General features: G+C 42.0%; 1 protein-coding gene across 3 annotated transcripts in view; it reads left to right on the top strand.

Moving 5' to 3' along the window:
* pcyt1b (phosphate cytidylyltransferase 1B, choline) overlaps positions 1 to 23,979 on the top strand; it is a 49,388-nt gene continuing 25,409 nt past the window's right edge. For all 3 annotated transcript variants that reach the window (XM_033033169.1, XM_033033170.1, XM_033033168.1), the window contains exon 1: positions 1 to 389. In XM_033033169.1, the coding sequence (XP_032889060.1) occupies positions 273 to 389 (117 nt within the window). In that variant the 5' untranslated portion in view covers positions 1 to 272. The remainder of the gene's footprint in view (positions 390 to 23,979) is intronic.

Genomic DNA, 23,979 nt, shown 5'->3' with positions numbered 1-23,979 from the left:
TATGTAAATTAATGTGCTTGGCGAGGTAGTAACAAACCTGCAGCTGAATGGTCGTCATGGCAACAGCCGAAGGTCCTGCCTTTCAGCTGACATGAGAGAATTATGTTCGCGGTTTCCCGGGATGGTGATGGAGGGGCGGAGGGGATGGGAAAGGTTTGCCGATGGCCTCAGTGTTGAGAACTAAAATTTCGGTAGCATGAGGAAGATAAATTGATGGGAAATCAAAGGGTTCGGTCGAATTAGGTCGTGAAGGCAGCAGCTTTTCCTCAGTCATGCCAGTTCTTAAATTCGATGCTGAGTCACAAGAAGGTATCCCAAAATCCTCCTGTAATAAGCTTCCATCAAAGACTATGGAGGAAATAGAACACACCTGCCCTCAGCCACACACGGTGAGTCAAATAACCGTTATGTGTGTGTGTGATGATGTTAATCTGATGGTTCAGAGCTTGTTTGCATTCAGCATTGATGAGGGAAACGGACTGGCCACTGCATGATCATCCAAGGCCGTGACCTTTCCTGTGCATTTAATGTGGCTGTTAAATTAACCCGCTTCAATTTTCAGCATGTCTCAACTGCTCCGGGAGACTGTCTGCCTTCCCAGCCGTTCCTACATCAGGCTCTGTCTGGGAAGGGAGAAAACATGATGTACAAGGTGACGCTGTGTGGCTTCAAAACCCAAATGTCCGTAATGTAACGAAGAGCTTTAGCAACTGATTCTCCGCACCCTGCAGAGTAAAGCTTGACATCAATAACATTAAACATTGCTTTCGATTTATATCTCCAATGGTGCAAAGTGTGACATATATGAAACATTACCTAATATATCAAATTTTTCGTGCAAAATCAAAACTATCATTTCAGCAGGGATTAAAAATGTTGCAATCGGAGGAGAAGCGTTCAAATAGGGCAGCATGATTCATACAAGAGAAGCCTGTTACTCAGCTGATTCTACACAGACATTGCAAATCGTAATTTGTACAAAAGAATACAAGCCATAACAATGGCAGCATCGTTTTACATTTTTAGTCCGTGTGTGTTTTGAATCCTGATGAATAATCAAGGTGCTGGTTGTTAGCTGAAGAAAGAATAGAAGTATCTGTTGATCTGTTAATAAATCAAAGTGATGAAATCACCCACTAACAACAACCAATCAATTACAACAGAGATTACATAATGTCGCTCCTTAGCAGGGTCTAGTTTGGGTGCTACGATGAATGATTCAAAACCAGAAAGGTGCCCAAACAATCGGAAACATTTTTGAAGGAAGTGGCATGTCACACCATTTTATTGAGGATGCACTAATAATTGCTGGAATTCCGCAGGACAGACGTTTTATATCATTAATCATTGTGCGACTGTCATCTGGTGTCAGCACTGCCATTTTGGAGCTTAACACTAATGCCTTCCCCAAACGATACAGAGTTGAACACATGGCCAGCAACAGAAGCAACCCATCCCCTCCCCACCAACCACACTGATTGTTTCAAGGGACTATTGGCTTATAACAGTTAGTGGATGATTGATTTCTAAAAACCATTGCTGTGATTTTCTAAGTGTCCGTATAAAGAGTTGTTTAGAGTTGTTAAAGTCCACGTGAAGTGGTGTGATTGGTACTGAAATATATTGTCCTGGCTTTTGCACCCATATGTTTATTCTGTGTACATCCAGCTGATGTTAGTACATCTTCAATAAAATGTGCCACGTCCCACCTCCTTCAAAAATGTGCTCAATTGCTTACACACCTTTCTGGATTTGATTCATTAATTCATTAATTGCCTGCATTAGAGGGTTTCAGCTACAGGGAGAAGTTGGATAGACTTGGATTTTTTTATCTGGAACGTCGAAGTTTGTGGGGAGACTTGATAGAAGTATATAAAATTATGAGAGGCATAGATAGGGTAGACAGCCAGAACCTTTTTATCGCAGGATGGAAATGTCCAATACTAGAGAGCATAACTATAAAGAGAGAGGGGAGAAGTTTAATGGAGGTGTGCGGGTCAGGTTTTTTACACAGAGTGGTGGGTGCCTGGAACGTCTTGCCAGTGGAGTTGGTGGAGGCAGATATAATAGTGGCATTCAACAGGCTTTTAGAAAGGCACATGGAAATGCAGGGAATGGAGGGTTATGGATCATGTACAGACAGATGAGGTCAGTTTAACTTTGCTTCATGTATAGCACAATCATCGTGGGCTAAAGGGCCCATTCCTGTGCGGTACTGTTCTATGTTCAATTCCTAGCTCCCAAACTACCTTGCATGGGTACAGGGGTAGGCAGAGTGGAGAATATGAAGAATAGAAGCTAGTGAAAAAGGGAAGAGAAGGGAGAAAGGTATCTCAGCAGAAATTACGCCTGCTCAAGTGATTGAGGTCTATTCGCAAACAATACGTGTCTGAGTTTGAACTTCATTATTGACATTTCAGTTGAAGTCTGTTATCTATCCGCTCCATTGACAAATGATCTTTAGCGTGACACAGATGGGCGGCACTGTGGCGCAGTGGTAGTGCCTGCAGCTCCAAAGACCCAGGTGCGATCCTGACAGGTGCTGTTTGTACTTTCTCCCTGTGACCGTGTGGGTTTTCTCCAGGTGCTCTGATTTCCTCCCACATCCCAAAGACGTGCAGGTTTGTAAGTTAATTGGCTTCTGTATGTTGTCCCTAGAGTGATATGTGTCGGATAGACCTAGTGTACGGTTGATCGCTGAAAAGTGTAGGCCCAAAATTGAACTCAAAAGTTTTAAGTTCCTTGAAAAGTTCAAGGTGACTGACAAAAATTGGCAATGGTAATACTACTGAATATTAATGGCAGGTGGTTAACCACCCTTGAGATAGCCTGTGCCTGACACTTTATGTGAGATTTACATTGTGGGCTGAAGGACCCGTTCCTATACTGTACTGTTCTATTCATTTATCACCCCAATTCTGAACGTTGTGCATCTTGTCACATCTGGGAATAGGCTGCTGCATTATTGGGTCTTTGTGAATGGAACTGGTGCACAATTGTTAGCACACATCCACTCCTCTTCTTGTGTGATGGAGGGGTGATGAAGCAGTGAAAGATGGATACTGTCCCACCAGACCCCTCCAGCACAGCCCTAAAGCTGTGATGATTGACTTCCAATAACCACAAGAATGGGTTCTTCTTGATGCACGTTTTAGCAGGGCTCCTTGGTATCACACAGTCAAATGCTAACTTGTCATCAAGGGCAGTCATCGTTCCTTACCTATAGCAATGAGATATCTTTGTGGAATTTGTCTGGAGGTTCTCCTGATCAGTGGATGTGGATTACATCTCTTCAACTTGCACCTTCTCCACCCTGGTGTCTGAGGATCTTCATGAAGTTTGCCCCTATTTGTTATTAATTGCACTGAACCTGGATTTAGCAGGATTTCAGTTGTGACCTGTTCTGTTTGGTTTTGGAATCACTTGGCTCTGACTTCCAGTATTCTACTTTTGATGCTTGGCATACATATACTGCAGCTTCTTCAAGTTTCCACCTCATCCCTGAGTACATCGGATACAGATCCTGACAGGCTCTTGGTTCCATGGTTTGATTGTAATGTTGGAGTGAGGAAATATGGCACAAGGTATGAATTTTGGTGAAGTACAGTTCTACTGCCTTTAATTGGTCATTAATGTATAGATTCAAGCTGTTAGGTATGTTTGAACCTGTTATATGCAGCACTGTAGTAATGCCACTGAACAATGCAGGATTTCCAACATGTGGAAGAGTCCACAAGAACTGGGCAAACGTTCACTCAGCCCATTATTTTGATGGGCCATGCATCATAACAATTAAGTTGATGAGGACGAGCTCAGGAACTTTTATCTTCATGTTGCTTCTAACAGAACCTGCCACAGGTCCAGTCTGACTGACATATCTTACAGGAATTGGCCTGTTGGGTTATCAGTCTGCCAGTTTAACAATGGGATAAATAATTACCACACAGGAGTACCTTCTGTGTCCTTACTACTGTCAATGTTTCTTACATGTGCTCTTAAAGATAGAGATGTACAGTAGAGGCGTCAGACAGGAATTAGCACCGCTTCTCCTCAACAATATATGAACTCCATATAACCATATAACAATTACAGCACGGAAACAGGCCATCTCGGCCCTACAAGTCCACGCCGAACAATTTTTTTCCCCTTAGTCCCACCTGCCTGCACTCATACCATAACCCTCCATTCCCTTCTCATCCATATGCCTATCCAATTTATTCTTAAATGATACCAACGAACCTGCCGCCACCACTTCCACTGGAAGCTCATTCCACACCGCTACCACTCTCTGAGTAAAGAAGTTCCCCCTCATGTTACCCCTAAACTTCTGTCCCTTAATTCTGAAGTCATGTCCTCTTGTTTGAATCTTCCCTATTCTCAAAGGGAAAAGCTTGATCACATCAACTCTGTCTATCCCTCTCATCATTTTAAAGACCTCTATCAAGTCCCCCCTTAACCTACTGCGCTCCAGAGAATAAAGACCTAACTTATTCAACCTATCTCTGTAACTTAGTTGTTGAAACCCAGGCAACATTCTAGTAAATCTCCTCTGTACTCTCTCTATTTTGTTGACATCCTTCCTATAATTGGGCGACCAAAATTGTACACCATACTCCAGATTTGGTCTCACCAATGCCTTGTACAATTTTAACATTACATCCCAGCTTCTATACTCAATGCTCTGATTTATAAAGGCTAGCATACCAAAAGCTTTCTTTACCACCCTATCTATATGAGATTCCACCTTCAAGGAACTATGCACGGTTATTCCCAGATCCCTCTGTTCAACTGTATTCTTCAATTCCCTACCATTTATCATGTACGTCCTATTTTGATTTGTCCTGCCAAGGTGTAACACCTCACATTTATCAGCATTAAACTCCATCTGCCATCTTTCAGCCCATTTTTCCAAATGGCCTAAATCACTCTGTAGACTTTGGAAATCCTCTTCATTATCCACAACACCCCCTATCTTGGTATCATCTGCATACTTACTAATCCAATTTACCACCCCTTAATCCAGATCATTGATGTACATGACAAACAACAAAGGACCCAACACAGATCCCTGAGGCACCCCACTAGTCACCTGCCTCCAACCCGACAAACAGCCATCCACCATTACCCTCTGGCTTCTCCCATTCAGCCACTGCTGAATCCATCTTGCTATTCCTGCATTTATACCCAACAGTTTAACCTTCTTAACCAACCTTCCATGAGGAACCTTGTCAAAGGCCTTACTAAAGTCCATATAGACAACATCCACTGCTTTACCCTCGTCAATTTCCCTAGTAACCTCTTCAAAAAATTCAAGAAGATTAGTCAAACATGACCTTCCAGGCACAAATCCATGTTGACTGTTCCTAATCAGACCCTGTTTATCCAGATGCTTATATATATTATCTCTAAGTATCTTTTCCATTAATTTGCCCACCACTGAAGTCAAACTAACAGGTCTATAATTGCTAGGTTTACTCTTAGAACCCTTTTTAAACAATGGAACAACATGCGCAGTACGCCAATCCTCGGGGACTATTCCCGTTTCTAATGACATTTGAAATATTTCTGTCATAGCCCCGGCTATTTCTACACTAACTTCCCTCAACTCATCTCATGAGACATCCAAGTAACCAGAATCAATAATGAAGACTCCCAGAGTCGTTCTTTCCAACATTATGCCACTGCGCCACCAGTGTCAAAGGGCATTCACATCTTTGCTGAAGATAGTCATGAAGTGCTGAAGCAACTCAGCGGGTACGGCGGCATCTCTGGAGAAAAGGAATAGGTGATGTTTTGGGTCGAAACCCTTCTTCAGACTTGAACATTAAGGGGGGAGAACTGCAGGTATGAAAAGGCCAGAATAAATCAGGGCCAGCAACAGATGACCAAAGAGGGATGGAGCCCATAATGGCCCACAGTTGGCTGGGGAAAAGGTGATAACGAAGGGATACAGGGATACAAACAGTGGCGAATGTGAATTAGCATCTCGTCTCTTTGACAATGTATGACCTCATCTCATGAGACATCCTGTTGACCAGAATCAATTATGAAGACTCCCAGAGCCATTCTTTCCTGACATTATGTCACAGTGCCACCAGTGTCAGTGGCATGGGCAAACCCAACTTCACTGAGACAATGTCTAAAAAGGAATCTTCTGGAATAGTGACAAGGTCAAATGTTGTCTGACCAATGACCTTCTAACTTCAGGCATGTCTCCAGATCTTAGTCTGCAAATGCAATTGGGCTAGATACACACATGTTTGAAGTCCAAGTCAATGCCATCCAATCTATCAGTTATACCATTATTGATGTATATAGTGCTGTGGTACCTATAGACCCAGCCACAGTTCAGAGGTCACAGGTAAGACTGGTAGATTTTTTACTTGATGAAATTGTGAAACGTGTGGGTTTTTATAACTATTCAGTTGTTATTTCTAATATTTTCTTTTTATTCCAGATTATTTTATTGGCTGAGTTAAAATTCCCTGCCACTTTACTAGCACTTCTACACATGTTTCCCAATCATTAGAAGATAGACACAAAATGCTGGAGTAACTCAGCGGATCAGGCAGCATCTCTGGAGAGAAGGAATAGGTGATGTTTCAGATCGGAACCCTTCTTTCAGTCTGAGGAAGCTTTCCGACCCAAAATGTCACCTATTCCTTTTCTCCAGAGATGCATTTTGTGTCTATCTTTGGTTTAAACCAGCAGTTCCTGTTTACACCTTAGTCCGGCCGTCTCTATTTCTAGGCCAGGAGTAGAAACAGTCATTTACGATTCATGCAAAGTTTATACGTTGCAGCTCATTCTAACCCTGTGTTGTCTCTGGGATAATATAGGAGCATTTTAGACTGATTGCATTAAGAATAATGCAGGATGGTATGCTGTGCTTGATAACTCTAGATTCTGTGGTTAAATAATTTGTGGGTGGTGGGAAAGTATCCAGAAAATGATCACAGACATTGGTTAGATTTGATGTCGTACATGATCAGACACCAGCTGGTCTTATTTCTTACCTTTACCCTTGTTTTTCACCAATCCTGTGCCCGGTCTGTACGTTTCAGTAATGCTTTTATTCTTCACCTATCCTTTGCATTCTTGCTCTATTGAATGTTTTATAACTGGTAAAATACAGTTCCCAGTAGAACCAAGAGGACTGCAGATGCTGGTTAATATACAAAAGGACACTCAGCAGGCCAGGCAACATCTCTGGAATACATGGATAGGTGACGTTTCGGGTCGACACCCTTCTTCAGACTGATTGTTGGGGGGAGAGTGAAAGCTGAAAAAGGGGAGAGGCAGGACCTGCGTGGCAGGTAATAGGTCAAAATAGGTGGGGCGGGGGTGAGGTTAATCGGCAGATAATTGAGCAAAGGCCAAAGATAAGATCAGAAGGTGTGAGAAGTTTGTACAGTTGCGGAATGTGAAGCCAGAGGGAGAAAAGTCATGATGGGGTGGGGAGATGGGGAAGTTCCCAGTTCTACCATAACCCAAGACCCATCTCTGTTCATGCAATGTGCACGCATAACCTTAAACTTTAAGGTAATATTAGAGAGATTCGAAAACAATGTGGATTCAATGGAGAAAAAACAGTTTGAAGAGTAAAGTAGGGAGTTTGTCTTCATAATTAAAGGGAAAGGTTACGCGACACGGAAGCAACATTTCTAAGTAGGTCAGAGTCATTACGGTCTGTAAACTCAGGGCAAGTTTAGGGTTCTGTTTCCAATGAACAGATGATACTGAAGATAAAAGTGAAAGTGGAGTACGTGGCTAAATTAATGATGTAAAGGCTAAATTAGTGATGTAAAGGAAGGCCATTAGAAATAGTTGTAATCCAATTACAATAACAAAAAGGAGAGTTAAAAGACCGTGGAACTGTAAAAATATTGTTGAAATAGTGTTGAAAGAAGGATGAGGGGGTGCTCTCATTGAAACCTACGAATAATGAAAGTCCTGGATAGAGTGGATGTGGAGAAGGATATTTCCACTAGCGGGAGAGTCTCGGACCAAAGGCTGCAGCCTCAGAATATAAGAATGTATCTTTAGGAAGGAGATAAGGAGGAGTTTATTTAGCTAGAAGGTGGTGAATCTGTGAATTCTGTGGGGGCCAAATCATTGGGTATTTTTAAATCTAGAGATTGATAGCTCCTTGATTAGTAAGGGCGTCAAAGGTTACTGGGAGAAGGCAGGAGAATGAGGTTGAGAAGAAAAAATAGATCAACCATGATTGAATGGCGGAGCGGACCTGATGAGCCAAATGCCTAATTTTGCTCCAATGTCTTATGGAAATAAAGAGGATTTGTTTTTATTATTTGGGGGGGGGGGGGGGATGTGGTAGAGACAGAACTGTATATGTTTCTGACCCAACGACAGTCTCAGATCTACATACAAGGGCTATATTTTGCAGGCTTATTTGGAAAGAAAGAACCTATTGGGAGGGTCTTTTGCCTTCGATATATATAGGAGGGGACCCTTATGACAAAATCCTCTGAGCCCAATAACAAATGATGCCAGCAGTCACATCCTAACACTTATAACCTTCATGGACTTTTGCCCCGTAATGTATATCCTGACCAGATTTGATAAAGGATCATTTGTTTGGGACTGGAGCAGGGTTGTATCACGTAAAAACACATAGGTAAGTGGTCATTCTCTTCATTTCTTTTCTCGCTAGCTAAACGGAGGCTGGAATGTTGTCCTTGACAGCTGGGATGTTCAACATTTTGGAGCTGAGGGCAAATACACTAAACACAACACTGAGCAGCCAGATTACAGTTGCATTGAAATGTAAATCCCACACAAAACTATAAACCGACTCCAGTTCTTGGACACTGAGTCCAAATACAAAATATTTGGAATTTCCATTGTGTTCTCTTGATTTCCAGATACAACCTTGATAGAATATAGACACAAAATGCTGGAGTAACTCAGTGGGACAGGCAGCATCTCTAGATAGAAGAAATGGGTGACGTTTGGGTGAAGGAATGGTGATAGAATATATATGTATATAAAATTATATAAATGTATGTATATAAAATTATGAAAGACATTGATGTGGTAGACAGTCATAACCTTTTCCCCAGGATGGAAATGTCCAACACTAGAGGACATAGCGATAAAGCGAGAGGGGGCAAGTTCAATGGAGATGTGTGGATCAAGTTTTTAATGCAGAGAATGGTGTAGGCATGGAACGCATTGCCAAGGGTGGTGGTGGAAGCAGATATGATAGTGGCATTTAAGAGGCTTTTGAATAGGCACATGGAAGTGCAGGGAATAGAGGGAAATCGATCATGTATAGGCAGGTGAGATGAGTGCAACGGCATCATTTTAGGCACAAACATTGTGGGCCGAAGGGCCCGTTCCTGCGTTGTACTGTTCTTTGTTCTATGAATATTGGCAAATATGTTCACAAGTATTGTACACTGTATTGGCTACTGTTGGTGGCGATGGCCTTCCAGAGGAGAACAGCCCAGTTCTTGGCATCACTGTTGGTGCTACTGTATGGAGGCAGCGAACAGGAGAGTGATGGTGTTTGGGAATTCAATCGTAAGAAGGATAGAGAGATAATAATAATAATAATAAATTTTATTTAATGGGCGCCTTTCATACATCTCAAGGACACCTTACATAGTAATCGGAATAAAAACATATAATCGGAATAAAACAAGTAATTAAAGACATCACAGTGACACAAATTAAAAACAGAATTCAATCCAAAAACAGAAAATCAAAAACACAGTGTGAAGAGAGAGCAGCGGCAGCCAAAGCGCGCCAGCGTCCACTCTCTCTTCACGGCAGCCATCTTGGACACAGACCTACAGGACTACAATTAGACAAAAAAATCATCCCCCCACAGTGGATAGCACTGTGGAGGAAGGCACAATGTCCAGTCCCCACCCCATGATCACCCCAAAGTCAGGCCTATTGAGGCCACCGCAGTTGCCTGTACGGAGGCCCGATGTCCCTGGCCGTTCTCACCAGGTGGTCTTGCCCCGGCGTCGGGAGAATCCTCTCGGCGGCTGGGCCACTTGGAACGGCCGCTTCTTGGTTGGAGCCCGCGGCTGCCGAAGCCGACAAGGCCGCGGCGGTTTGGCGCTCCCAGGCTCCAGATGAAAAAGTCAGCGCCCGCTCTCCGCACTGCCGCCTCTCCGCACGCCGCCTCTCCGCTCCGCAAACCCGCAGCCCGGAGATGTTGCTCACGGCGGTCCAGCTCGCCAGAGCTCCAGCGCGGCGACCCAGGCAAGGCATCGCCCGCTCCGCTCCAGCGCTCCAATGCTGTGCCGCCACCCAGGCCGAGGTGCTGGGTGGTTCCCGCCAAGAAACGGCGCTCCAAGCCCGCTGGTAGGCCACGAGGACGGGTCGACGGGCAGCCCGGAAAAAAGGCTGCCACACCGACCAGGTAGGGACCTATAAATAAAGTAACACCTACCCCCCACATTAAAAGACCATATCCCCTACAAACAAAAAAACAGGACTCACTAAAAACTTTTAAAAAAAACGAATTTAAGACGGACGGCTGCTGGCTAGCAGCTGTTCACCAAGATGGCTCCTCCTCCTCGTTTCAGATGTTTCTGTGGCCACAAAAGAGACTCCAGTTTGGTATGTTGCCTCCCTAGCATGAGGGTCATGGATGTCTTGGAATGGCTGAAGGACATTCTGACAGGGAAGGGTGAATAACCAGAGGTCGTGGTACATTCAGGTACCAATGATATAGGTACGAGAAAGAATGAGGTCCTGCAACATGAGTCTAGGGAGCTATGTAACTGTTCACAGAGCAGTGCCTCAAAGATGTCTACATTGCTTCTGATGCCATGAGCTAATGAATATAGTAATAGACAGAGAAGCCAGGTAAATGTGTGGCTGAAAGGATGATGCAGGAGGATGAGCTTCAAGTTCATGAATCACTGGCACCATTTCTGGGGAAGGTGGACCTGTGCAGTTGGGTCACTTTGGCATTGTAGGCTATGGAACAAAAACCTAGAGATGTTATTAATACAGGAGGGAACCTACTAGTTAGCACATATAATTGGGTTGAATGGCCTATTTCCATGCTCTATGATTATATGATTCTGTTTTGTGAGTAGGCCCTGCCTCTGGCAACATGTTTTAAACAGGTTAAAGACATTGCTTAATTATTTGCATTGAACATAATTTTCATTTAAATAGTTTTTCCAAAGTATGCACAGGTTGATTAAGATGAAGCTGTACTCTGGTATATATGTTCTACAACTGATTCTGCATCAAAGTTGCCTATTTTAAACTATCTATCCATTTGAATCAAAAATATGCAAGTAACATTCATTAAAAATTTACAGTTGATTTGATTATCTTTATTTGAATTACAGGTAAATATAAATTTCCACCAAAAGTTGAGCTCTGCTAGTGAGATTGACTGCTCTGGGTCAAAGAAGGTGGGGTAATTGGCTAAAGATTCTCTCTTATCCATCCTTATCTTGGCTTGTAGGCCTCGGCAAGTGCAATAACTGGCGTTTGAGGCTGAGTTTACTGGGAGGTGAAAGCTGCCTGTGTGTCACACACTGTGACTAATGACCAGTTTAGCCAGCTAGTTCAGGAGTGAAAGAAACATCACTGAATTGTAAATTGCCACATATTAATGATCAATTTGCTCTGCTCCATCTTTTGCTCCGCAAAAAAACAACATTTCCCCTTCAACCTCTCCAGACCTTTCACCAATTTGTTGGCTATACAAATTGATTAAAAGCGATCTAGCAATTATCAATGTGTAGGTAAGCCTTTGATGGTTTGATAGCTACTCATGTTGGTCTATTAAATTCTCTTCTCCCGAAAGTAAATTATAATTTTAGAGTCTTATTTCTTCAGATTGTGAATTATTTTAACAGATGAAAAATGGTCAAGAACTTTTTGTCCTTTTTCCCCAATTATGTCTGGTCATAATTTCTATCTTTTGTTGTATGCTATACCTGGATAGCAGTAACGGGATCGGTCCAAGTTAGCATGGATTTACGAAGGGGAAATCATGGTTGACTAATCTTCTGGAATCATTTGAGGATGTAACTAGGAAAATGAACAAGGGAAAGCCAGTGGATGTGGAGTACCTGGAATTTCAGAAAGCAGTTGATAATGTCCCACATTGGAGATTAGTGGGCAAAATTAGAGCACATTGTATTGGGGGGTAGGGTACTGATATGGATGGAAAATTGATTGGCAAACAAAGAGTAAGGATTAACGGGTCCCTTTCAGAATGGCAGGCAGTGACTAGTGGGGTACCGCAAGGCTTGTTGCTGGGATCGCAACTATTTACAATATACATGAATGATTTAAATGAAGGGATTAAAAGTAACATTAGCAAATTTGCAGATGACACAAAGCTGGGTGGCTGTGTGAACTGTGAGGAGGGTGCTATGAGGATGCAGGGTGAATTGGACAGGTTGGGGGAGTAGGCAGATGCATGGCAGATGCAGTTTAATGTGGATTAATGTGAGGTTTTGGTCTCCAAATTTGAGGAAGGACATTTTTTCTATTGAGGGAGTGCAGCGTAGATTTACAAGGTTAATTCCTGGGATGGCGGGACTGTCATATGTTGATAGAATGGAGCAGCTGGGTATACTCTGGAATTTAGAAGGATGAGAGGATATCTTATTGAAACATATAAGATTATCAAGGGATTGGACATGCTAGAGGCAGGAAATATGTTTCCAATGTTAGGGGAATCCAGGCGCCACAGTTTAAGAATAAGGGGTAGGCCATTTAGAACGGAGATGAGGAAAAACATTTTCACCCAGAGAGTTGTGAATCTGTGGAATTCTCTGCCTCAGAGGCAGTGGAGGCCAATTCTCTGGATGCTTTCAAGAGAGAGTTAGATAGAGCTCTTAATGATAGCACAGTCAGGGGATATGGCGAGAAGGCAGGAACGGGGTACTGATTATGGATGATCAGCCATGATCATATTGAATGGCGGTGCTGGCTTGAAGGGCCGAATGGTCTACTCCTGCACCTATTGTCTATTGATTTGACATCCTTTTTAGTACTTCCCCTGTTTATCCTTAATGCTTAATCTAATTAGTTAAGCTGTAATGCTGTTTTTGTTATTCACCATATTCCCAGAGGCCCTTCGGTTGTTGCTTTGCAATTATTATTTGGCTTTTCCAGGAAGAAGTTTAAAACAAAACTTTGCAATGATTTGTCTAAGGGCAGGGATGATGTAAAATATTCACAAGGGATTAGATTCTTCAAAGACCACTGCACAATGGACGGCACAATGGTGCAGCAGCAATGCCACAGACCTGGTTTCTAGCCTGATTATGGGTGCTGTCTGTATGGAGTTTGTACATTCTCCCTGCGACCGTGTGGGTTTTCTCCGGGTGCTCTGGTTTCCTCCCACACTCCAAAGATACACAAAGGTATATCCAAAGGTTTGTAGGTTGATTGGCTTTGATAAAATTGTAAATTGTCCCTAGTGTGTAGGACAGTGTTAGTGTACGGAGTGATTACTGGTCGGCATAGACTTGGTGGGCCAAAGTGCCTGTTTCCACGCTGTATCTCTAAAGCCTAAAGTCAATAAAATCTCGGTTCACATTTGAAGAAGCAAGCGAGGTTCATGCATATGATGGCATTTTGGATAACATATTTTGTTATGATGCCGCAGACGCCTTAATTCCAGTTAAACTGGGTCTTTTTTTAACTAGTAACGCCAAAGAAAAATTGTGGTTTTCATCATTGGGAATTGTTCAGATTAGTAAATGCCAATAGAGAATCTTCATCATGGTTTGTTTCCGTTGAAGAAATAAAGGGAGAACAAATGGCAAGAGGTTCTCTTTGGAACTTTCCATTGGAGTTTTGCCAGAAAGCCACACGGTCAGGCTCAATGACTATAATCAGTGGTTTGCAACATGGTTTAAGTTTCCTGACTATCCATGACTTGTTGCTGTGGAGGGAGTTGTATCCAACACAAAGGTCCCGTTTGGATGCTGATGGCACATTCTTCAAGTCACGTCAAGAGTGTTTTATTGTCAGAGAATCTCTATGATCACATCAGCACTAAATTGGGATAGCCCGTGGATTTGAGTTTCTTGCTGCTGTTGGTAACGAGACATAATGTGCAGATTGACAGAGGCAGATTGAACAAACTGTGAATTGTTGGGGGTGGGGCAGGAATGTGAGGAAGGTATTACAGACGGATGCAATGGATAAACTGGAGGCTATCGCTCAACGCAGTCACATCAAGCCCGGCGTGATTACTTTGTAAATGGTTGACATTGAAAACGGATATCCCAAGGGGGTTTCTACTATATCACCAGTAAACAGCAAACAACAATTTCAACACATTCCAAGAAATGATGGTATTTAGTAATATACAGGTAATGTGTTCCAGTTTTAATCACATGCATTTGATGGTTGTTGTGATGTTTTAGAGCAAATGTTAATATTTTCTGCATTGCTTTATATGCAGGCGATAGAGTCACACAGATCAGAAACACGCCCTTCACCTAAAATCATCCATGCTAACCAAAATGCACCAATTTGCCTGTGCCTTCCCATATCTCTCTAAACCTTTCCTGTCTATATGCCTGTCCAAATGTCTTTTAAATTGTGTTATTGTACTTGCCTCAACTACCTCCTCTGGCAGGACTTCCATGTACCCACCACCCTTTGTACAAACAAAAAATGCCCTCATGTTTTTATAGAATCTTTCCCTTCTCACTTGAAACTACTGCTTTTTAGTTCTTGATTACCCTACTCTGGGAAAAAATAATTTGTATTCACCCTATCTATTCCTCTCATGATTTTATATACTTTGAAAAGATTACCCCTCAGTTTCCATCGCTCCAAGGAATAGTGTCCTAGCCTGCTATACTCAATTCCATGACTACTGAACACACCACTGTAACTGCAATGCCATTTTCAGGGAATTATGCACTTGTACTCCTTGATCCTTCAGCTGTACACCAGGCCTCTACTGTTCCCTGACATCTGATCAGGCCTGGGAGATTTACCTACTTTCATACATCTTCAGACATCAAGCACCTCCTCAACTATAATACGGACTGTCCTCAAGACATTGTCTTTAACTTTCCCAAGTTCCCTGATCTTCATGACTTTCTTCCTGTTAAAAACAAGGAGAAATATTCCTGGAACACCTTGGCCATCTGCTGCAGCTCCACACATCGATGACCACTTTGGTTTCTGAGGCCCTATTGTCTCTCTAGTTACCCTTTTTCCTTAATATACAGCATCTCTTTGGATTATCCTTGATCTTATCTGCCAGAGCTATCTCGTGCCCCCTATTTCCTTCTTAACTCTGCTTCTCAATCCCCAATACTCTTCCAGATATACACTTGATCCCAGCTGTCTATACTTGACCCAGGTCTCTTGTTGCCTGACCAGAGCCTCAATTTCTCTCGTAATCCAGGGGTCGTTACTTTTACCTGCCTTGCCCTTCACTCTAACAGGAACATGCATACCTTGAACAATCACTAACACACTTTTAAAAGCATCCCACTTTCTGGACGTCTCTGCCCACGAACAACCTATTGCAGTCAACTTTTGCAAGGTCCTGCCTAACACCAACAGAGTTGGCCTTGCCCCAATTTAGAACTTTAACTTGTGGACCATCTCTACCCTTATCCATAACTATTTTACAGCTAAAAGAATTTTAGTCATTTAAATTGCTTAATTTGTATAAATAGAACATGTTATCATTATCAAAGTAAGTAAACTACTTTCAGTTAATGTTTCCCCAATTACCGTTTTCCAGTCAAAGGGAATTGCAGTCAAAACATGCCCTTAGAAAAGAACTGATTTTGTGGGTGTATGAAAGTTTCATTTGAGTTTAGTTTAGTTCAGTTCAGTTTAAGTGAAAAGCTTTTGTTGTACAGTTTTACAGTTTGCCCTGTATCTTTTTAAAACTAAATTGCATGACTGCAATGGATGTTATGAATAGGGAAGATAGTTCATTACAAACTGCACATTGTAATGAAGAGTTTATAATGATATGTATATTATACTACTGAACACAAAACTGTATTATATAACAACTATGATTCTACATATTATTGGAAACCTTTGAATAAAATACACTGTTATCCATAAATCTACCTCCTGCCTTAGAAACATCATGTCTGGTCCTGGATCTTGATTTGTTGTGCAAAAGTGGAAGAGCTTGGAAATAAGAGGTTGGATATTCCAATGGTGGGCACAAGCTGTTCAAAAATATTCTCCTATTAAAGCCCATAAGGCCTAGGAATTACAACCGTAAGTTAAAGAGAAAAACAGAACGTAAACAACCTAAAGTATGCAGCTTAACTAAAGGCTTCATGCAGCAATGAGGATTAATTAGTTGCATTTAGTGGGTTGTTGTACTGTTGTTAGGGCCTTGTGGTTAAAAAAAAAGAAGAATGAAGCCAAGATTACCACAGAGTATTATTTTGGAAAATGGCAAATATGCGCGGATATAATCGTGAAGGGAGATTCAAGTTTATTTCTACCGCTACAGTGAAGCGCAAATGGAGATCTAATTAAGAGTTGTGTACCTGCAAAAGATTTTGAGCGGGAAAATGTATTTTGGCTCATTGGTGAGTCACTGATGGAAATGCTAACAAATTAAATTGTGGCTGGCAGTAGGGTGAGAAGATTTTATTTTATTCAAAGCAACTTGAAGTGTCTAAGAGAAGTGTAGGTGACTATCGGAGGAGATAGATAGAGGGTAATGTAGAGAATGAGAAGGAGATTTGTTTCTTTTTCTCCATTATCCAATCGGTATTAATAATTTCAATCATTTAAGGGAAGCGTGAAGATTTTTTAATATTTGCTTCAATTTGTTTCACATTTGGTTCGTAAGTTAGCGGATGTTACCAACATTTACAGATGTCAACTGGTGTGGTGGACAGTGAAGAGGGTTATCTAAGATTAAATTGGGTCACGGTCAATTGGTGAAGTGGGTTGAAGAAGGTTAGAAGAAATTTAGTTTGGACAAGTGTGGGGTGTTGCATTTTGGTAAGTTAAACCAGGGCAGGACTTGCACAGGTGAGTGTTGTAGAACATAGAGACCTGGGGGTCCTAGTATATAGTTCCCTGAACGTGGATGCGCAGTTAGACAGTGTGGTGAAGAAGACATTTGGCATGCTTGTTTTATACTGTACATCATTGGTGAAACCACTCTGGCAGCATTATGTGCTGTTCCAATCAGTCAGCTGTTGGAGGATGTCATTATGCTGGAAAATGTGCAGAAAAGATTCATAAGGATGTTACTGGAGAGCTTGAGTTGTAAGGAGAGGTTGGATCGTCTGTAATTGTTTTTGCCTATAGAGTTGGAGGCTACGAGATGACCTGAGAGGTATATAAAATCATGAAGGGCATAAATAAAGTGGGTGGTCATAATCTTTTTTTCGAGTGGAAGGGAGTCGAAAGCTAGAGTGCATAAGTTTCAAAGGAAAGGGAAAGATGTTGGAAGGGAAAGATGTTGAAGAAACCTGAGGGGCAGCTTTTTCACATAAAGGGTGGTGCATTTGCTAATTGAAGCTGCCAATTCAAGATGTGGAGGTGGAGATGTGGAGATGTGAAGAAAACAGACTGAAGACCCTTGAAGAAGGGTCTTGACCCGAAACGTCACCCATTCCTTCTCTCCAAAGATGCTGCCTGCCTCGCTGAATTACTCCAGCATTTTGTGTCTAACATGGATAGGAAAGTTTTGGACAAAAATGGGACAACTACAGGGACAATAGGACTACCTCTGACAAAGAACTTGGGCGGCATGGAAAAGTTGGGATGAGCGGCTTTTTTCTTTGCAGTATAGCTGTATGATTCTAAAGCCGTTTTGTGAATCAGTTTACAGGTAAAATGAGAATCTGTTTGTTCCACTGGGATTGAATGTAAAGTTCAGTCTACAACTATAAGCTGAACAGACTGGAGCCCACGTTCAGTGCAGATCTCCATTTATACAGTGCACAACCTCCTAAAATACTTAGGGAGGGGAAAGTTTTGTACAAACTTTAGGAAGAATCAGAAAAGAAAACTCCTTATTGTGTATAAATCATAAATTAGATGACAACTTAGATTTGTAATCAATTTTTAATGCTGGAAATATCTCCAGATCATGTTTTACGAGGTATGTGATGGTGTAAGTTAAACATTTAAAAGCTGTATCTCATCCTTGAAGCATAATTTTCTATTTATGAATTTCTGAAGTTTATGTAATTTGAGTCCCTCAACTAGGTTGCAGGCTGTGATTCACTCTCTGGGAGTACAGTGGATGAGCCACCAAGTTGTATGCTGCAATTGTGGTTGAAGAACTCTTTAATTTATAATGTCAAGTTCTCTAATTGTTGCTGTTGCTTTTATCATCATCAAATGTGCTTCAGCACTCAACTGCCCACTCTCTGTAAGATGGAGCAGATGCACCTTATATTTATTGATGGTCAGCATGTTTATTCCACTGTGCTTTTATAAATATCATGAATTTAGAGTTGGCAGATAAATATATTAAAAAAGCCGCTCATCCCAACTTTTCCATGCCGCCCAAGTTCTTAGTATAAGGTACTACCTTATAAATTATAAGGTAGAACCTCATTCATAGTAATCATATGATTATTTCCAGAGGTACGTGTGAGGGAACAGTAGAGTGGATCAGGTAAAGGTGTGGTTGTAGTGATGGTGCAGGAGGGAGGTACTTAGATTCCTTGGACATTTGTTACTGGCTCTGCAGGAGGTGAGGTCTGTCCAAGTAGGACAGCTTACACTGCTGGGGAATTTGTTCGTGCTTGTATGGAGGCTTTACAACAAGGAGTGGGAACCTTATCAGCACAAGGAAGGAGAGAGAAACAAGGATGTGAATAAAACAAAGAAAAGTAGAATGAAAAAAACAGAAGGCAAGGGTTTCAAGGATGAGAGGCAAACAGCCACAGTGCAAAAAGTCGTAAGATGATTGAAAATAGCTGGTATAAAAGCTGTGTATTTCAATGTAGATAGTATTCATCATAAAGTTAGTCAACTAATGTGCATATTATAGTGGTGGAGCGTAAGATCTGATGGTCTTTGAAGCAACATGTTTCCAAGCAGATCAATGCTGGGAACATTATTAAGAGGTATTTGACACATAGGAAGGACAAGCGAGAGGAAAATGTTGTGGGTTAGCACTGTTAATGAGCGATGAAATAAATACAGTTTTGAGAGATGATCCAGGCTGAGATGCCAAATTCAGTTGGGACCATTGGGGACTAAATGGAATACTTTGTAACTTTGTCGGCACTCTATATGTGGCCACTCTTTGCATACCTTGTGTATGCAAAACAAAGATATCTCACTGTGACATGTCATGTACTGTATGATAATACATTATCATTCATAGATTCATTGGGTGGACTAAAGACATTGGTAGGAGTAGTGTGAAGCCCCCCCCCCCCCCCCCCCCAAAATAGTGTAAACTCAGAAGGGAAAGTGAATAAAGCAATGTAGAAACAGGGCTTGCAAAAAGTACAGCGCAATAATTCTTTAATCTTCATATTGGCTGGTTTTATCTAATTGGTAGAAACATAGAAACATAGAAAATTGGTGCAGGAGTTAAATAGATATCTTGCTTCGATCTTTAGAGTAGAAGAGAACCATAAACATCTCATTAATATTATATCATGCTGGGAGAAAATTAAATACCATCACCATAGAGAAATAGTAGTAAGCAAACCAACAGGGCCAAAGGCTGATAAGTGAAGGATCCTAAACAACATGACTATTGAGATCATGGATGCATTCATTACAACCTTGGAAAAATCCTTGAATTCTGGACAAGTGCCAGAGGATTAGAAAACTGATGCGCCTATTCAAAAAAGGGTAACTATAGACTGGTTAGCTGGATGAAAAAAATAAAAATGAAATATAAAATGAATAGTTAGGAAGTAGGAGCCGCAACATTGGAAATTCATGATCAATCATGAAGAGGAAATTGTTTTCGGCAAATTTACTAGAATTGTTTTGAAGAGAAAAGTCTCAACTAGTGGGGGTGGGGGGGAACCTGTGGATGAGTTTGATTTGGACTTCTAGTGAGACAAATTGTTGGACTTCAACAATTTGCCTCACCAATGATAAAGTCCGCAGATGAAGGCAGTTATCAGACTGGCAACCTGTAGCTGGTGGGGAACAGCATGGGTTGGTAAGGGGACCACAACTGTTGCAATACATGTCAATGACTTGGAGGAAGGGAACAAAAGCCTTGAATTCTGAAGAAATGCTAGACGATTAGAAAACTGCCACTGTGACACATTAAAAATAGATGGGCAAAGCTATTTGCAAAGAGGATACAGAAAGTTCAGAGAGAGAGAGATTTATGGATCAAGTGAGCAGGCAAAATGTTGGCAAATGGAATATAATGTGGGAGGAAAGACAAAAGAGCAGCACTATTTAAATGGGGAAGGCTGCAGTACAATGGGATTTGGGGATTATTGTGCATGAAACATACAAAGCTATCAAACAAGAACAGCAATTAATAGGGGGGGCTTTATGTTGGCCCTTATTTGAAGCGGGTTGCAGTATAAAGGTGGGGAAAGCTTATTGCACCTTTGCAAGGCACTCCTGAAACCACATCTAGTTTAGTTTAGTTTAATTTATTGTCACGTGTACCGAGGTACAGTGAAAAGCTTTTGTTGTGTGCTATCCAGTCAGCAGAAAGCCAATGCATGATTACAATGGATCCATCCAGAGTGCACAGATACATGATAAAGTAATAACCTTTACTGCAAGGTAAAGTCCACTAAAGTCCAATTTAAGATAGTCCCAGGGTCTCCTATGAGATAGATAGTAGCTCAGGACTGCTCTCTAGTTGTTGGTAGGATGATTCAGTTGCCTGATAGCAGCTGGGATGAACCTGTCCCTGAATCTGGAGGTGTGAATCCAGCTCATGGTAAACAACTTTGATCTCCCTATTAAAGGAAATATCTTATTTCGCCGAAGGCAGTTCAGGTAATCCTGGATAGGGCAGAACTACCTGAGTAGTCTACGTTGTAGAGTTTATAATAATGAGACAGGATTAATATAAGATTAGTGCAAATCGGTGGTTGATGTTTGGTACAGACTCGGTGGGCTGACTAATCACTCTCTCACGGTCTCATTGAAATATATATGATTCTTCAGAGGCAAGATAGATTAAATGCTGAGAGGATATTTCCTCTTTGGAAGATCCCAGAACCAGACGGTCTGGTCTTTGAATAAGGAGGCACTTTATAATGACTGAGTCGAGAAAGAATTTATTCTCTGGGGAATTGTGAATCTGTAGGACTGTCGCAGATAGCTGTGGGGCAGTTATTCTGTACATTTAAGGCTAGGTTAGATTTCTAAATAGCAAATAGATAGTGGATAAAGGGTGAGGAAGTGGAGGAGGAAACATGAATGACCTATGATCATGTTGAATGGCTTGAGGCGCTGAATGGCTTGCTGCCAACCCATGTGTTTGTTCTTATGGGAAACATCAATTAAGATCAAAGGAACCAAGTTACAGGAATGGAGGTCAATGTGCATGCACTTGTTTGGCGTTAAACAATTTAAAAAAACATATAATTGAAAACAAATGTAAATATATGATTACTATTAAACAGGTATAAAGACAATGTGTTCATTAATAATAATATATTTGTTATTCGAACATATAAGTATACATTTGAACGAAATGTCATTCCTCATGGGGCCGAGGTACAAGGTGCATAGTGGTTGATATTGATGTAAGGTGCCAGTGCAGCACGTGTTTGTGGCTTCATTCACTCAGATGCAATGTGATGAAGTTAGCAAAGTACTTAATATTGATTGTTTTCCATAGGATTCAGGTAATGGGACTTTTTCTTGCATTGTTGAAGTCCTTAGAAGAATGATAACTGATTACAGGTCCACCACCAATTTCCGGCAACTGGTGGTCTAACACCTCCTTTCATCCAGACTAAAATATGAGAGCGCACTTGAAACCCCCGCCCCCCCGAAAATGTGGTTCCTAAGCCAGGTGAGGTGGCCGTTCTCGACCTCATCACAACCTACTTCAAGATGGCGGACTGCAGGAGTGGGGCGCCGTTGTGTATGGCTGCTCTGCCTGCAGTCCGTCCTTTCACCCTTTTTTATTTTTATTTTTAGTCCTGTTACTACAAAATGTTTGTTGGAGGTCTTCTTTTATGTGGTGGGTGGGGGGAGGGGAAGGGGGAAACATTTCCTGGTCCCTACCTGGTCGGAGAGGCGGTTTCCCTCCGAGCTGCTTCTTCGCCCCTTCCTCGCGGCCTACCATCAGACTGTTGCAGCGTTTCCTATCGGGATCGGCTGGGACTACAGCTTCGGCGGCGGTGCAGCGCTGGGACACCAACACGGAGTGGGTGATGCCTTACCGGGTCACCGTGCGGTAAGCTCCGGAGTACTGTGACCGCCGACCAACATCCGAGGAGCTGTGGCTGCGGAGCGTCCAGTCGCAGGCGGCGCTGGATTTAAACACCGTGGAGCCTGGGATTCGAGATCACCAGAGTCGGAGCTCCAACCAGCGTGGTCTGAAGACTTCGGGTGCCGCGGTCTCCGGGGAGGAAGCGGCCGCTCCAGACATTTCCAAGCCACCGAGGAGTGTTCACCCGATGCCGGCATTCCAGCTTTCTGGCAAGAGGGCCTGAAAACATCGGACTGGCTGCGGAGACCACAAATAGGCCCCAACCTCGTGTGATCTCAGAGGGAGAGGACTGAACTTTTCTGATGCCTTTCCCCACAGTGGAAATTTTTTATTCTGTTGTGGGGGGACGTTTGTGTTGAATTATACAATATGTTGTGTCATTTTTCTTAATTTTAATTTTTCTATGGATGTACGGAAGCTTAATTATTTTTTTTTTCTATGTAAAGCACTTTGGTCTCAACGCGAGTTGATTTAAACGTGCTATATAAATAAATTTATATCATGGTATATGGACACATTTATCTGTTTTGTAGTAAATGCCTACTATTTTCTGTGTGCTTAAGCAAAGCAAGAATTTCATTGTCCTACACAGGGACACATGACAATAAACTAACTTGAACTTGAACTTGAACTTGAATTTACTTTACTTTACTACGCGACTGATCGGCGGGTTGAATATGCTCCCTGTGACTGGGGCTCTGGAACTGCAACCCGGCCGGAGCCTACAGATTAGTTCCCATGGCCGACTTTTGAGGCCAACTTTGCAGGCCGGTATGATGACACCCCCCCCCCCCCCTTCCCCCTGAGGCCGTGACCTGTATTGGTTCGGCAAAACAGATAATCAAACAACGCTCTGGAACCAAGGGTGCTATAAAATTGGTGGTGGATCCGGGTCTGATTTCTCCAGCACTTTGTTGTACTCATATGTCTGATGCCCAATACATGATGACCGGAGGTTAAATTTGTAAGACAAATAGTTTGTATTTCCTTGATTGCTAGAGATTGAGCATTAAATTGGAGATGCTTCAAATGTTCAAATGATTTGACAGAAGAGATATCAAGAAATAATTTTCCCCATGGAGAATTAAGAGCCAATAAATACAGTATTACAATGAGAGCCACGTCCACGATTGAAATCAGGAATCACAATTTTACACCAATGCTGATAGAGATTTGAAGCTTTCTCTCCAGAGTGACCATGAATGCTGATCTCTAGGTCAGAATGGATAGAATCTTATTTGGTAATTGGAGCAGGGGTTATTTATTTTGGAACGTAGGAGGTTGAGAGAGGATCTGTTAGACATACTTAAAGTCATGGAGATTGAGAGTCTAGTATTCACTATCAGAAGATTCAAGAACCAGGGAACATAGATTGAGGGCATTTGGCAAAAGGACTCAAAGCAGCACAAGTGAGGACTTTTTGTTACGAAGAGGGTGGAATGCACTGCAGTGGGGGTGGGGATGGGGATGAGGTACTAGAGGCAGATTCAGTTGTGGTGTTTTAAAAAGAGAGTAGATAAATTCTGAGAATAAGTATAGGGCTCTGAGAGGAGGGTGTAGGTGAGGGATTAGCTGGATTGCTCATGTCTGGAACCTGCAAG

The sequence above is a fragment of the Amblyraja radiata genome, chromosome 14, assembly GCF_010909765.2.
Source record: "Amblyraja radiata isolate CabotCenter1 chromosome 14, sAmbRad1.1.pri, whole genome shotgun sequence".
Classification (NCBI taxonomy): domain Eukaryota; kingdom Metazoa; phylum Chordata; class Chondrichthyes; order Rajiformes; family Rajidae; genus Amblyraja; species Amblyraja radiata.
The sequence above is the reverse complement of the archived record's forward strand: the minus strand, read 5'-3'. Positions and strand labels throughout refer to the sequence as shown.